The 15,688-nt window shown below is 41.3% G+C and overlaps 1 protein-coding gene across 1 annotated transcript in view; it reads left to right on the forward strand.

Annotated features, from left to right (window-relative positions):
* Ubr5 (ubiquitin protein ligase E3 component n-recognin 5) overlaps positions 1 to 15,688 on the forward strand; it is a 120,901-nt gene that overhangs the window by 38,005 nt on the left and 67,208 nt on the right. The window contains exons 2-9 of the mRNA XM_059246961.1: positions 1,507 to 1,551; positions 1,984 to 2,065; positions 2,490 to 2,566; positions 3,329 to 3,448; positions 7,458 to 7,650; positions 7,824 to 7,983; positions 8,584 to 8,733; positions 11,397 to 11,590. Coding sequence (XP_059102944.1) covers positions 1,507 to 1,551; positions 1,984 to 2,065; positions 2,490 to 2,566; positions 3,329 to 3,448; positions 7,458 to 7,650; positions 7,824 to 7,983; positions 8,584 to 8,733; positions 11,397 to 11,590 — 1,021 coding nt within the window. The remainder of the gene's footprint in view (positions 1 to 1,506; positions 1,552 to 1,983; positions 2,066 to 2,489; positions 2,567 to 3,328; positions 3,449 to 7,457; positions 7,651 to 7,823; positions 7,984 to 8,583; positions 8,734 to 11,396; positions 11,591 to 15,688) is intronic.

Genomic DNA, 15,688 nt, shown 5'->3' on the forward strand with positions numbered 1-15,688 from the left:
TGGAAGCTTTGGAAGCTTTTAAATCCTAAGCAGTTTGTATAAGTGGTTAAAATTTGATCTCATTCATGCTTTGTCAGTTATTAGAGATCAACAGTTCCACAGATCGTCCATTGATTTACACCCACTTGTTTTTTTTTCCATCGTGTTTTCTAAAGTTCTCAGTTTATTTGTATAAAAATTATTTCTAAAAAAGTTTGAAAAGATCAGACAGTTGTTCAGTTAACAATCAAAGAGACGAATTCTTGAACATCTCTGGTTATATTGTAGATTATAAAATGACTTCCGTAGGCTGATAACATTTTGTATGAATTCCGGACTATGTCCTTGAGGGGAACAGAAAAATGACAGTGGACAGTACAAGTTCTTATCTCTGTTACCTCGCCTGAGTTTGCTTTTTGTGCTTGAGCGTCCATGTTACACCAGAGGTTGACCTTGGCTGCTGTCATCTGCTGTGTGTGTGTGTTTGCAGTTGACAGTTTCTGGGTAGTCCTGGCTGTCCTGGAACTCACCTGTAGACCAGTCAGGCCTCAGATTCACAGATCCTCCTGCCTCTCTCTGCCTCCAAAGCGCTGGGATTAAAGGAGTGCATCACTGCCCGACCTTAGCATGGTTTTTGAGACTTGGTCTTTTATTGAAGACGGGCTCCTGGTTTCTCGTACATTTGGTTGCCAGTGAGCCCCTGAGCTTCGTCTGTCTCTGCAACACCCCCACTCCCACCCCCAGTACTGGGATTAAAGGTGTGCACTGCCAAGCCTGGCTTTTATGTTAGGTCTGGGCATCCAGACTCAGGTCCTGATGCCTTGCGGCAATCACTTTACCCACTGAACCACTTACTTAGCCCAAAGGTTTTCTTCTAAGCATGCACAGCAATACTTCTTTAGAAATGGAGGTGCCTTTATAGACACTGAGGCTCCAGTCAGTTTCATGTCATAGCGGTAGAAACTGAGACTGTTATGGTATATCTATGTTATAACTTATGGTTATCAGGCTTTGGGAAGACTTTGATATGCTAATTCTGCAGAAGTTCATGCTTCCCAGTTATTTTCACTGCATGATATTCATGTACTGTCAAAACTTTGGCCTAGACAACAATTATTCCCCCACCCCAACAAGGTCTCACTATGTAGCTCTGGCTGTCCCCAAACTTACGTAGACCAAGCTGTCCTCCAACTCACAGAGATCTGCCTGCCTCCACCTAAAGGTGTGCTCCACTATACCTGGTTTAAACTGCAGTTTTCAAAATGAGTTTTCCATTAGGCATTTGCTCGGGAACCAGCTTTGCTGCTGGTGTTTGCTATAAAAACCCTAGAAGCCTCCTTTTCCCTGTCTGGAAATCGGGTTAATGTGGTTAATACTGGAGTTGCTGCTGGGCTAGAAAGGGAAAGGAATTGTGATGCCTGCTTGTTGCTGTTGGGGATCAGCCCAGGATTGGTGCAGGTCCCTCAGCCATCTTGTTTATGCAGGGCCAGGACCGGGCTTGTTAACACTTGGCTTTTGTGTTTCAAGGTTACGGGAAGTTTCAGAGAAGCTGAACAAGTACAATTTGAACAGGTAAGAAGTTGAAGCTCTTTGAAGTCTAGCTATTTCTCATGGTTAGGTGTGCTAAGCAGCTGCCCTACCATGGCCCTGGAGCCTTTTATTAGGAAATAATAATAATAATAATAATGTGATTGATATGATTTGATTAGATTCAGAATTCAATTAGATTAAGAATCTTTGAGATGTAGCTCTGGCTGTCTGTTGACACAGCACAGAGATCACAGGATTAAAGGTAAATGCCACCATATCTTTTACTCTTACTGTCAGAGTTGGCTTCATTTAAATTATAGTTTCCAGTAATGCTTATTTTTAAACAGTTTGGCATGCTATGCAACTTCAGTGATTATAGTGGATATCATAGTTACTAGATTCAGTTTAGGAATTCTTTTTGTTTTCAATTAAAAGAACAATTTTACTTTATGTACTTTTTTTCTTTTTCTCTAGTCACCCACCTTTGAATGTACTGGAGCAGGCTACTATTAAACAGTGTGTGGTGGGACCGAATCACGCTGCCTTTCTTCTTGAGGTAAATCATTCACCATAAGGTAGAGAAATAAAAAGGAAACAGTGAAGTCCTCCTCTGGGTCAGTTCTTCCCTTTTAGTCAAGGAAAACAGTAGCTTCTTGGAGGAGTTACTTTATTGCCCAGTTCTCTTTCTGTGAAGTTCACTGGCCCAGAGAATCTGGGGCAGATAGTTTACTAAGACTGGAAACTAGTTCATAAGAGAATGGGGAGACTTGCATGCAGTGACTGTATAGTGCTCACTCTGAATTCTGTCAGGTGCTCCTGTTCTTTGTACTCTGCCATGTTCCTCAACCCAGGCATGTGCTGCTTCGGGTGGGGACTTCTTGTCTTCTGGGTTGACAGTAATAGGCAGAATCTGATTACTGAATAAATTAAAACTTCAATGTCCTCTCTTTCAGAATTTTACATGTTTTCTTTGCTTTTAGGATGGCAGAATTTGTAGGATTGGTTTTTCAGTACAACCAGACAGACTGGAATTGGGTAAACCTGATAATAATGATGGGTAAGATGTTTTTGGCTTGTGTTTGTGTTTATGATGTTGAGGGTCAAACCTAGAGCCTAGTATATAGTAGACAGGTGCTTTACCACAGAGCTACATCTTTCTCTTGTATTTAGTATTCAATATGGTATGATTTAGCACTTAGAAGATGTTTCAGAAAACCAATGTTTGATCTTGGTTATCCTCAAGTGATTTAAAAAACAAAAAGGCACGGCAGAAAAAAATGATCTGATGAGGTAGGGTCTTCCTGCACTTTGAGGCTGGTCTTGAACTCTTGTACTCAAGATGTTCTGTTGCTCTGGCTTCCCAAGTAGCAGGTAGTACAGGGGTGTGCTGATGTGCCTGCTGACCGAACTGACTTCCATGTCATGTTTGTCCCTGATGGTTACAAACGTGGAACTCAATTTGAAAGTAGTCAAGTTTTTTTTTTCCTTTCAAATTTGGCCTTTAAAAATTATAGTGTATTAAAGGATGCTTCATAAGATATGACTTCTCCTTGATTGTTTCTAAGAAACACATGCTTAATATTAAAATGTGAAGAAAGTTTACTATTTCCTGTTCATTTCTATTTGAAAATTGAGAACAGTTTCTACTAGGAAGGAATGTGTCGGGCAGCTGCCAGCTGGTGCACATTTTAATAGGGAGTAGCCAGAGAGTCAGGCAGGTAGATACTCTCCACAGGAGGTCCCAGTGGGGAGGTCTGGAGGTGTCTTCCCCCAGCAGCCTGGGCTGTCTGATGACTGGTTCTCTCTTGGTTTTTCCTAGGTCAAAACTGAGTAGCAGCTCGGGGGCAGGGAGGACTTCTAGACCTGGCAGGGCCAGTGACTCTCCGTGGTTTCTCTCAGGCTCGGAGACTCTGGGCAGGCTGGCAGGCAACACTCTGGGGTAAGTCGTGTCCAATTGCAGGCATTGCTGTTTTGTGCCGACCTCTGTGAGTGCTGTGTACGGTGACTGTCACGTCAGTATTATCTAGCCCAACAGTTAGACGTGCCAGACGCCTCCAGTGTCAATTGAAAATGTAAAACAGTTTTGTATTTGGCTGTCTATATTGTGAATTATTTTGGGGAGCAGAGGAATCTTAACATTGCTTCTTTTTGTTATCCAAATTTGGTGTGTGTGTGTGTGTGTGTGTGTGTGTGTGTGTGTGTGTGTGTGTGTGTTTTAAAACTCCTATACCATTTTATGTGAAGTTTATATACTATGAAATTAAAGAAGCCATTTGCAAGTTCTAGGCAAGGGTTTTTAATTATTTAATACTTTGGTTCTTTTTTGGAATTTGAGACAGGGTCCTGGCTATCCTGGAACTCACTGTGTAGATTAGGCTGGCCTTGAACCCACAGAGATCTAGCTGCCTCTGCCTCCTAAGAGCTGGGATTAACGATGTACCAGCTATATTTTGGTCTTTCGTTTTTTTTGAGACAGAGGGTTTTTTTTTGGTGGTTTGTGTGTGTGCGTGTGTGCGTGTGTGTGCGCACGCGCACATAGCGGTGGCTGTCCTGGAACTCGCTCTGTAGACCATGCTACCCTCCAACTCACAGAGATCCGCCTGTCTGCCTTCTGAGTGGTGGTAGATGAAAGATGTGCACCACCATCGCCCGGGTTTAAAAGAAGCATCTCTCTGTCTCTTTCTCCCTCCTTCCCCTCCCTCTGTCTCTCTTTCTCTTTTTGGGTTTTTTGAGACAGGATTTCTCTGTGTAGCCCTACTGTCATGGAACTCACTCTATATCGCTGGCCTTGAATTCAGAGACACACCTGTCTGCTTCCTAAGTGCTGGGATTAAGGCATATGCTACCACCGCCGCCCAGTTTATACTTTGATTTTGAATGGCCAAAATTTCTGAAAATACCTGGTTAATGATTAGATGATGCCAGTTCACTCAAATTATATGGTATTCAAAGGTTGATTAAAAATGATTATGTAGTTGGAATTGCTTCCAAAATTTTATATACAGTGTGATGTAGGTAAAGTAAGAGATTTAAAAACTGAGATTTCAAAATGCTTAATATATTTCTGTGCTGAACTAAATTATCTAAAGATTGGAGGAAGGTCATTTGTCATGGTTAGGTACGTTCTTGAGATTGTTTTGTGTGTCCTTTTTAGCTCAGGTACAGAAAATACATCCTGGATCTTTAATAAAGCATCCTTGTTCTTTGCAGAGATGAGGATCAAACCCATGCATGCCTTGTCTATTCCAAGCAAGTGCTTTATTTCTGACTTACACATCACATCTCTGTGTACACAATGCATACTGAAGAATTCTGAGAAGAGCATAAGAGCAAAATGATTTCTTTTGATAAACCTGGAAGAATACATTTTTTTAGGAAATTAACTGTTATCTGTAGTACATGTCAAACAATACTTTGCTTGAAGATAAACATTTTTTTGTTGAGTTGGGATTCTGCAGGCCAAGTCCAGTGGCATGGCTGAGTTCTGCTTCCCACTGGTTAATAGTGAAGATGATGTCCCCACTACAAAACACTCTTTCCCCTTTGGAGGTAAACAGTCTCCATCTCACCGTTGTGTTGGAAGATCTTGGGATAACCACGCTGCTGCTTTTCCCGGCAGCGGGGTAGTAAAGAGGTGGTTGTTGATTTTCACTGCCCTTCGGTGTTTTCGTGTTCAGCAGTTTTGTGGACTACAGGTCGCCAGCTGCTGTTTTCTCCCATTAATAATTACTTAATATGTATACTGGGAGATGTTTCAAAAATCTCCTATTGTTTTGTTAGTTCATTTTAGACCAGGTTGGAAGTAAGAGCCATTCATTTGGGAGAGGAGAGTTTGTGTGTAGTGGTAAGGCTTAGGAGCTGTGGCTGTCAAAATCTTGGTATTGTCATTCCACATGTAGGTAGGTGGGCTAGCTTTTTCTCATCGGCTCAAGTGCCACAGTCCTTGAGGATTTTGTCTGAACTAATAATTTATTACAGGTTTTGGATTGTAAAAGATAAACAGGTATTTGGAAATTGGAGGTTGAAGCTGGCCAGGTAGGAAAGGTGGTAGGTAGCAGGACTCTGACAAACTGGACGCTTGAGGATGTTGAGGATCCCGTGTGGTGTGTGAGCACGTGCATGCTGGTGCTTGCACCTGTGCGCATGCCCAGACAAGAGACCATCAGGTGTCCGCCTCGGTCATTTCCTGCCTTACTCCTCTGAGGCAGGGTCTAGGTTGGCAGCCAGCAAGTCAAGTGATTGTCCTGTCTCTTCCCACGTATCCCTGGGTTACGGCTGCACACGGGACCATAGCCGACTTGTTAGGTAGTCTGGGATCTGACTCGGGTCCTCATGCTGCACGGTGGTGAGTCATTATGTTAGTGCTCATCTAGTGTGTTTCACTTCCAGCATGCCATGAGGAGTCCAGGATACAGCAGGATTTCTTCCTGTTTCCGTAACTTACGTGAGAAATTTCTCAGACTCTTCCTTTAAGCAAACAATATGGACTTTAAACAGTTTACCAATTATGTGGACTACACTTGGTTCATAGATTTGCAAGCTGTGGGCTAATTAATACTATGTGTGATTTTTGGTCCTTCTGTGTACTTTGAGTTAGAATTGTAGCACTAATTTGTTAAGTAATTCTACAGAGGAGAGTCAGGGTTTTCCATATGTTTTAGTTTAATATTTTAGAAAATCGTAACTTTATTATGAATAAAAGGAATTACTCATTCGGTGCTGTCTTGTTACCTATTAGTAAAACTCAACCAGTGCTATGTGTTTAAGATAACATTCATCTTTGTCTAAAGCACAGGTTGGTTGGTTAGAAGAATGTTTAGGAGCAGTTAGGGTATGGGCAGGTATTCAGTTTGAATTCTGATAGGTTAAACAGAGCAGGGAATCCCAAGATTCCCTGTAGCAACAGTTACAGTAATGGGTAACTGAACCCAGTGCAGGGTTCCTGAAGCAGAGGTAGCAGACTGTCAGCTGGTACTGTCAGAGTGAATCGGAGCTGTTGGTGCTCAGTTTAAACATGAGGTTCTTCTGATAGGCAGCTGTGCTCCACTGTTCCCTTCTGTCTTAGTATTCAGTTTTATGACACCTGTCTATACCTACTCTTGACAGTTTTAGTTTGTGATGCTTGAAGATTAGCATGGATGTATGTGTGAGCTTAGATAATAGATCCCATGAGATTTCTAGCATTCTTGTTTAGGGGAAAATGGTATGTGTTACTTGGTAGAAATAGCAATTCATTTCTTTTGTGTTTGTTAGCCACATGGACTGTTAACCAAACTGGGACATTTTTAGATGAAATTAGTAATTAAGTTCAGATAGTAGGCTTAAAGTGTCACTCTCACAGGTAACTGGGACATAAAGTCAATCTGCTTAATATAAAGTCTCTCTGCTTATTATATTTTTTAGACTCATTGGTGTGGTTCTCTCACTTTTTGCATATATGTATGGGTATTCGTGTGTATGTGCATTTGTGGGTATGGGTGTGTATGCATCCCTGTGTGTGAATGCTAACGGCCCATGCCAAGCCTCCTCCTCAGTCACTCTCCTCTATAGTTCCTGCAGCAGGACACTGAACTGGGACTCACCTACTTCGCTAGGCTGTCTGGCCAAGAAAGTTTGGGGGTCCTCATATTTATGGACTTAACTCTCCCCCACATGCCCCCTTCCCTTTTGTTTTGGGTAGGGGCTGGCCTTTCCTATCTCCTGAGTGTTGGGATTACAGGGAACACTACCATGCCTGCCTCCTCCTGTGCAGATGTTCAACACAGATGGAAAGAATGCTGTTTGTTGTTTAAAGTGAATTCATATTTACATATTACAAATTCAGACAATTATTTTAAAGTTTGTTCCAGATTTTAGCTGGATAACTAATGTACAAGAATGAGACTCAACATGATCTCTTAGAGTGGATTGTGTAAAAACTTGAATTGCACCAATTTTCCACTCTTTAGGAGCCGTTGGAGTTCTGGAGTAGGTGGAAGTGGAGGAGGAGGTTCCTCTGGTAGATCATCTGCTGGCGCTCGTGACTCCAGGCGACAGACGCGAGTCATTCGGACAGGACGGGATCGGGGGTCAGGACTTCTGGGCAGTCAGCCCCAGCCAGTTATCCCAGCATCCGTCATCCCTGAGGAGCTGATTTCACAGGTGCGGTCTGTCAGAACCTGTCCTACAAAGGCAAGAGGGGGAGGTGAGGTCTTGACCCCAAAGAGTTGAAAAAAATGTGGCCTTTTTTTTTTTTTTTTTTTTAAATCTATTTAGAAGACTGACTTTAGTAAGTAATAGAAAATTAGCATAGCACTATCCTTTGTTTATTTTAGGCCCAGGTTGTTTTACAAGGCAAATCCAGAAGTGTCATTATTCGAGAACTTCAGCGGACAAACCTCGATGTAAACCTTGCTGTAAATAATTTACTCAGCCGAGACGATGAAGATGGAGACGATGGGGATGATACAGCCAGCGAGTCTTACCTGCCTGGAGGTTGGTGCTCCGCTCTCATGCCTTTCTCTGCTGCTTGGGCTGCTGCCCCTGGGCTGAGGGCTGCAATTTTAAAGTGTAACTGCTGACTGTGTCTGTCCTTTGGGAGGTGCTGGATAGTTCTTGCTGTATACTTTGATTATAAAGTCCCTTTTAAAGGAAAATATTTTTGCTCAGTGGATTTGTGCTTGATCCTAATTAAGACATTATAGTGCATGGATTTATACCTGGCTGATATGTGGGATGTTGTTTTTTGATAATATCATCACCGAACATTGGTACTTACTGAACTGCATTATATTTTGTCTGTATTTTGTTCCTGTGATGTCGTTAAGTATCTTAAAATTTTTTAATTTAGAAAGTTAAGTATCTTAAAAATTTTTAATTTAGTAAATAGAGCTGTAGCAATAATGAATGTGATAGTCCTTAAGATCTATGTTTATAATGTTAATTTTATTTCCTAGATCCTGTGATTTTTTTTTTTAAATTGGGTGAAAACAGTCCATGATTTGAATGTATTTTAATTTTTAGAAATCTTTTAGTGGTCTACGGATACATTATCCACAGCTGCTTCCTTTATATTTGTTTTGTTTTTGTTTGTAGAGGATCTTATGTCTCTTCTTGATGCTGACATTCACTCTGCCCACCCAAGTGTCATTATCGATGCTGATGCCATGTTCTCTGAGGACATTAGCTATTTTGGTTACCCTTCTTTTCGTCGTTCATCACTTTCTAGGCTAGGCTCATCTCGAGGTAATTTTGCATTTATTTCTTCTTGACTGTGGGCTGGCTCTGTGGAAAGAGAGTGGCAAACTCGCCTGTGTCTGAGCTCAGAATACTACAGTAGGGTGAAGAAGTCATGCCATGGCAGTGGGCTGGGGAGCCTTGGCCTTCAGACTCAATGTTTGTATTTGGAGTGCCACACAGTATTTCAGAGAAGATCTTACATTGTATAACACACGCCAATGGCTGGGACCTGCCTAAGTGTATTTTTACCTAGTAAGATAGATTTTGATCTAACTAAAAGCAGAATTCTAGTTTACAGCGACATACAGCGTTGGGGGGGGGGGAACCCTCCTTATTTTGTTTGATTAAAACGACACAATCATGTTCATTTTAAATGCTGAGTAGATGTAAGAGTGAAGTATGAAGAACTTAGCAGGACTGACTGGCTAGTATTAAATGAATAGACGTGTTTGGTTTATTAATATGCTGTTGGTATAAGTCTAAAATCTTTAAAAGGTATATAGTACAAATTTTGTATCATTTTAGCTCACATTATGACTCAGTTAACTTTCCAGAGTTCGAACCTGCTTGATTGAAATAATAGACAAAATAAGCTATAATTACCAATAATTAGTAAACTAGAAAAGATGCCATGTTCTATTAAGGATGGCCTTGTTGCAGATACTTGGTACTTAGAAGCTGAGTTTTTAAACTAACACATCTGTGGGTGACCATTTAACATGAATATATGTAGCAGCTTAAACTTTACTGCTCTAAAAATAGCCAAGTGTTGAATTTTCAATTATTTATTTTCTGACATTAGCAACTCCTAAATATCTGTTTCTTAAGTTGATTCTGTGTAGATATTTTTAGTCTGAATCACTTTTGACTTGGGCCGTGTTTTGTTGTCTTAGTGGTGCTGGGGAACTGAAACCAAAGCCTGCCACGAGCTGGGCAAGTGCTTGACCTTGAGCTACATGCCGAGAGCCTCAAATGCTGCAGTTTTCTGTGACTCAGCTATGTATTGTCTCCGATCTTTATCCCATCTATTTATTTATTTATTTATTTAATTTAATTTATTTTATTATTTATTTATTTATTTATTTATTTATTTACAGGGTTTCTCTGTGTAGTTTTGGTGGCTGTTTTGGATCTTGCTCAGACCACGCTGGCAGATCCACCTACTTCTGCTTCCGAGTGCTGGGATTAAAGGCATGCACCATTGCCGCCCAGCCCTGATTATTAAAATATTACTTTATTTTTAATTATTTTATTAAATAAAATCTTTATTAAAACAGTTTTTACTGAAAGAGTTTCTTTTTTTTACCTCATTCATTCATTCATTCATTCATTCATTCATTTTTTCAGGGCAGGATTTCTTTGTATAGCCCTGGCTGTCATTGAAATCAGAGCTCCTCCTTCCCCTGCCTCTCCAAGTGCTGGAAATAAAGGTGTGCGGCACCACCCCTGGCTCTTTTGACTATTTTAAAAAGTATCCTACAGACAACTGAAAATGTGGCTGTGGCTTTAGATAATTTGAGGGCAGTTTTAAGGACAGTATAAAAAGACTTATCCAGAAAGCCCGCCCCCCCAACAAAAAACAAACAAAAAACCCCACCTGTTTTTCAAAACATTTTAGACGATTTATCCATAAAATCTATCCTGTAAGTTTATCTGTAACAAGGACTTGAGTTTTTACTTTATCCTAATATATTTATAATTCAGCCTATTTAAATTTTTATTTCTTCATTGAAAAAACAAACTTCGAAGATTTGTAACAAATACTCTTGGTTTGTGCCTTAGTTAGGGTTTCTGTTGCTGAGATAAAACAACATGAACAAAATCAGTTTAGGGAGGAGGTGATTTATTTCAGTGTGCACTTCTACATCATAGTTTGTGAGGGAAGTCAGGCCCAGAACTCATGCAGGGCAGGAACCTGGATGCAAGAGCTGATGCAGAGGCCCTGGAGGGCTGCTGCTCACTGGCTTGCTGTTTCTCACGGCTTGCTCTTTTATAGTACTCAGAACCATACCTACCTTCTTAAAGCCCCACAATGGGCAGGGCCTCCACATCAACCACTATTCAGGAAAATCCATGGACTAGTCTGGTAGGGGCATTTTTCCAATTGATGTTTTCTTTCTAGGTGACTCGGCCTATGTCACATTGACATAAAAACTAGACAGCCCAATTTGCTTACAAGTATTTAATGTTTTGAAATTCTAGTTTATAGGCGTTGAGGATTTAGCTCAGTGGCCCTGGGTTTGGTCCTCAGCTCGCGGGGGTGGGGGGGGTGGGGGGGTGGGAGAAGAATTCTAGGTTATAAGTCAAGGACTCTTATACTAAGTATTTCTAATGGTATAATACAAATTTCATGTGAATAATGAAATAATTCGAGAATGTTTAAATCTATTTTAAAAAGCCACCAAATCAAACTTAGAATAATTCTGCTCTAAAAACATTGAGCTGCCTCTGCATAGTTTCAAAAATTACTAGTTTATAATTTTCATTCAGTCACTTGAAGGGTTGATGTTTTGAATGATGCATGTCAGCCTAATTAGATATTGATGTGTACATTTGAGTAGATAAAGTGCTGTTAGCTGCTGCGTCCTGCAGGGTGTGTACTAGAGAGTGGCTTACTTTTATCCCACTGGTGTGACCCGATTGCATACCAGTTCTCCTTCTTCCCTTAGAGAGAGACTCCGAGCTTTTGCGGGAACGGGAATCTGTTCTGCGTTTGCGGGAACGAAGGTGGCTTGATGGAGCCTCATTTGATAATGAAAGGGGCTCTACCAGTAAAGAAGGAGAGCCAAACCCGGACAAGAAGAACACACCTGTCCAAAGTCCAGTGTCCCTGGGGGAAGATTTACAATGGTGGCCTGATAAGGTATTTGGAAAAAGTTTTATACTCTTAAGTAGATTCCTAACAACTGTCCCCTCCATTGAAGGGTTTGTGTTTTATTTATTCTGGTTTTTGTAGGACTGTTGAAAGAGGCAACACTTTTAAAGTGCTCATCTGCCTTTTGTTTACAAGCAGACCACCAGAGCATCTTCAGAGCATGGCCCAAGCCATGTACCACGTGTCCAGTGCTTGCTGTGTGCTGGAGTGAATCTGAGAAGTTAGGGTGGTAGTCTCAATAACACACGAGCAGTTATCCTCCAGGACATTTTTCCTGGCGATAATTATTTTAGTAGTTGTTATATTCTTTGGTAGAGATTTACTTTTCTAGGTTTGAAATGCCAGATGGACTCTAGTTTCTACAGGACAAGCTCTGGCTATTGATGCAGCATGCATGTCAGAACAAGATGAGGGCGCTGTGTTTCTGCAGTTACATAGCTGTTCCATTTTATGACAGTAGGTTTTGAAAGACCCTTCGATGGCCTAGTAGTAGACAGAGTAGGCCAAATGAGAACAGGCCTAGGAAATTAGAACAGTAAGTGAATCCCAGAATGTACCTAGGATTTGTGAAGTTGATTTGGATCTTGACAAATTCATCTCCACCACAAGTGAAATCTGTTGATGGTGTGTGTTCCATTATCTTAAGTGGTTAATTGATTTTCAAAGGCTTTTATAGAAATCCATGTTCTTCACTTATTAAAAAAACATGCCCTGTTTCTCCCCTCCCTCTCCAGTTCCACAGATAGTTCAGTGGGACTAATTCTTAAGCATAAATAAACTGAAGTTTTGGTGCACATCTCTGATCCTATGTTTGGGAAGGTGAGGCAGGAGAATCAGGAATTTGAGGCCAAACTGGGCCACATGAGACCCTGTCTTAAGTAGGGGGAAAAGGGTGTGGAGGCAACTTGGATGTTTATCACCAGCAGATGAAGAGATGCTAACCTGAGATTATTTTTCATTTCTTTGAACTCAAATTTGGGGGAATAGTAAACCTTCCAAATTTATGTTTTTCATAGTTATCATCAATCTTAATGCAGTTAATATATTTTTTTGCTACTTAGCTCACATGGGGAACTTGAATGCAAGAGGGGCCATGCACTTTAATCACCGTCTTTAGACTGTTTTTACTGGCAGCTAGAATACTTTCAACACGGACACATCCCTGGTTCCTTCTCCCCGTATGGTCATGTAGACCTTTCTGTAGCTAGAGTTTTCCTGCCTGGCCCACAGTCAGGACAAATCTCTCTCACCCGCCAGTCCCACAGCCGCTCAGACCCGACCAAGTAAACACAGAGACTTATATTGGTTACAAACTGTATGGCCGTGGCAGGCTTCTTGCTAACTGTTCTTATAGCTCAAATTAATCCATCTCTATAAATCTATACCTTACCATGTGGCTCGTGGCTTACCGGTATCTTACATGTTGGTACTCATGGCAGTGCTGGCAGCATCTCCTGACTCCGCCTTCCTGTTCCCAGAATTCTCTTCTCTCTAGTCCCGCCTACACTCTGCCTGGCTACTGGCCAACCAGTGTTTATTTATACAGAGCAGCGATAGCCACAGCACCTTGCGGTAGTTCTCCCTCTCTGTTCTGCTGCTCTCGCTTTCCCTTTCTTCCCTTTCTCCTGTTCTTCCTCCCCCCGCCCCCACTCCCTCTTGTCCCCCTCTTGCTCCCATCCCCCCCCCCCCCCAGCTGTGGTGCAGTCCCCATTTCTCTTGTCTGGATTGTTAGCGCGCCGTCCTTTTCCCTAAGGGGAGACTTGAGAGTGGTGGAAGGCTGTCGGCAGACAGCGTGGGCAGACAGGGTAGGGTGCTCTTGGTGGCTGCCATCTGCTGAGGACTGAGGGTCTCAAGAGGCCCTGGCTCAGGACAGTTGGGAATGTTGTGCCTGAGTTAGCACTTGAGAACCAGAGCAGATGGAGAGCAAGGATCCATCAGTCTAGCCCTTCCTTGTCACGTGGTTGTTGACTGACTGCTCTAGAGGCCTTTGCTTTGTTAGATAATGGGGCTGTATTGATTGTTGAGACTTTTTCCATGCAGCTCCAAGTCTTTTGTAACAGACAGACATTAATCTTGAAATGTGAGTCTTTGTAAGATTTTTTAAAAGTTAAACTTGGTAGCTTTTGTATTTTTTAAAAGTTTATTCTCTCTCTCTCTCTCTCTCTCTCTCTCTCGCTCTCGCTCTCTCAAACATACATCCATCATTTATTTGAGACAGAGTTTCTCTGTGTAGTCCTGGCTGTCCTGGATCTCGCTCTGTAGACCAGGCTGGCCTTGAACACACAGGGATCTGCCTGGCTCTTCCTCGCAAGTGCTGGGATTAAAGGCATGTGCCACCACCTGGTGTATTATTTTGATAGGATAATGTGTTTCTACATTCTTAGTTTATCAGTATATGAGAAGGTAGTCTTAATTTTGTATACTAGAGTTATCAGAATTTTATAGCTTGTATTTGAACTGTTCATTTTTTTAAAACTTTATTTTTGTATATCAAGTATATTTGCCTGCATGTATGTTTGTGTATTATGTATTTGTGTCCGTGAAAATCAGAAGAGGGTGTTGGAAGGTTGTTAGATGCCACATGAGTGCTGGAATTGAACCTGGGCCCTCTGGAGAAGTAGGCAGAGCTCTTAACCACTGAGTAATCTCTTCAGCCATATCCTATTTGCTATAAACTTTGAGCACTTCAGATTGATGAAGGACTTCCTGTCTCTGGCAGCGCTCACATGACTTGTTAGTGGTGCTGTCAACAATGAAGCCAGAGCCTGGTTAGGGTTCCTAAATAGGAAATAGTCTTTTTTGAGGTCAAAAATTAATATATCTCATTCCAGTTTTGGGGAATTACCTAATTCACATTCTTCAAAAAAAAATTTTTTTTATACACTTATTTACTTATTTATTGTGTTTATTGCTATGGGTAGGTGCCACAGCATGCCCTTGTGCATAGAGGTCAATGGACTGCATACCCTGTGAGGAATGTGTACCCAAATGGGATGAAGTCACCTGACAAAGGGGCATGCCCTGCTCATTGCAGTGTTCCTGAGAATAGCCAGAATATGGAACACGTGTCTGTCAATGGATGAATAAGTCACACACACACACACACACACACACACACACACACACACATTGGGGATGGTCAGCAAAATCTCCTATTGTCACAAAAGGGATAGAATTAGAGGAAAGCATGCTAAGTGAAACAGTTAGAAACATATATGCTGTTATGATTTCACTTAAATGTGGAGTCTTCAAAAAAGAAAGGCCAGAATAAAATTGGTTATCATAGACATTAAATGGAAAGGTGCAGTGAAAGGATGTAAAGTAGCATATACACAATTGTGGTATAAATGTCTAGTGAAAGGATGTAAAGTAGCATATACACAATTGTGGTATAAATGTCTAGTGAAAGGATGTAAAGTAGCATATACACAATCGTGGTATAAATGTCTAGTGAAAGGATGTAAAGTAGCATATACACAATCGTGGTATAAATGTCTAGTGAAAGGATGTAAAGTAGCATATACATAATCGTGGTATAAATGTCTAGTGAAAGGATGTAAAGTAGCATATACACAATCATGGTATAAATGTTTAGTGAAAGGATATAAAGTAGCATATGCACAATTGTGGTATAAATGTTTAGTGAAAGGACATAAAGTAGCATGTACACATACATGGCATAAATGTCTAGAAATCTAACTTCCACTGGAGGAGCAGTTCAATAAGTGATGTCAGCTGGCTTGGTTACAGTAATAGGGGATGAGAAATACAGGTCTGCTCAGCCATGGTGGCCGTTCACTGTAATAGCTGGACATCCTGTTGAAACCTCAAAGGTGTGCAATAAATTCCACATCTCCATTAGTAAATTTGCTAAACACAAAACTCTGCTTTGACTCTGACAGTACACTGTTGTGGATTACTGTGAATGTGTTGCTCTGATTGGTTAATAAATAAAATGCTGATTGGCCAGTAGCTAGGCAGGAAGTATAGGTGGGACAAGCAGAGAAGAGAATTCTGGGAAGAGGAAGGCTGAGTCAGGAGTCGCCAGCCAGACACAGAAGAAGCAAGATGTGAAGGCAGAACTGA

This window comes from Peromyscus eremicus, chromosome 20, assembly GCF_949786415.1.
Source record: "Peromyscus eremicus chromosome 20, PerEre_H2_v1, whole genome shotgun sequence".
NCBI classification, from domain to species: Eukaryota; Metazoa; Chordata; class Mammalia; order Rodentia; family Cricetidae; genus Peromyscus; species Peromyscus eremicus.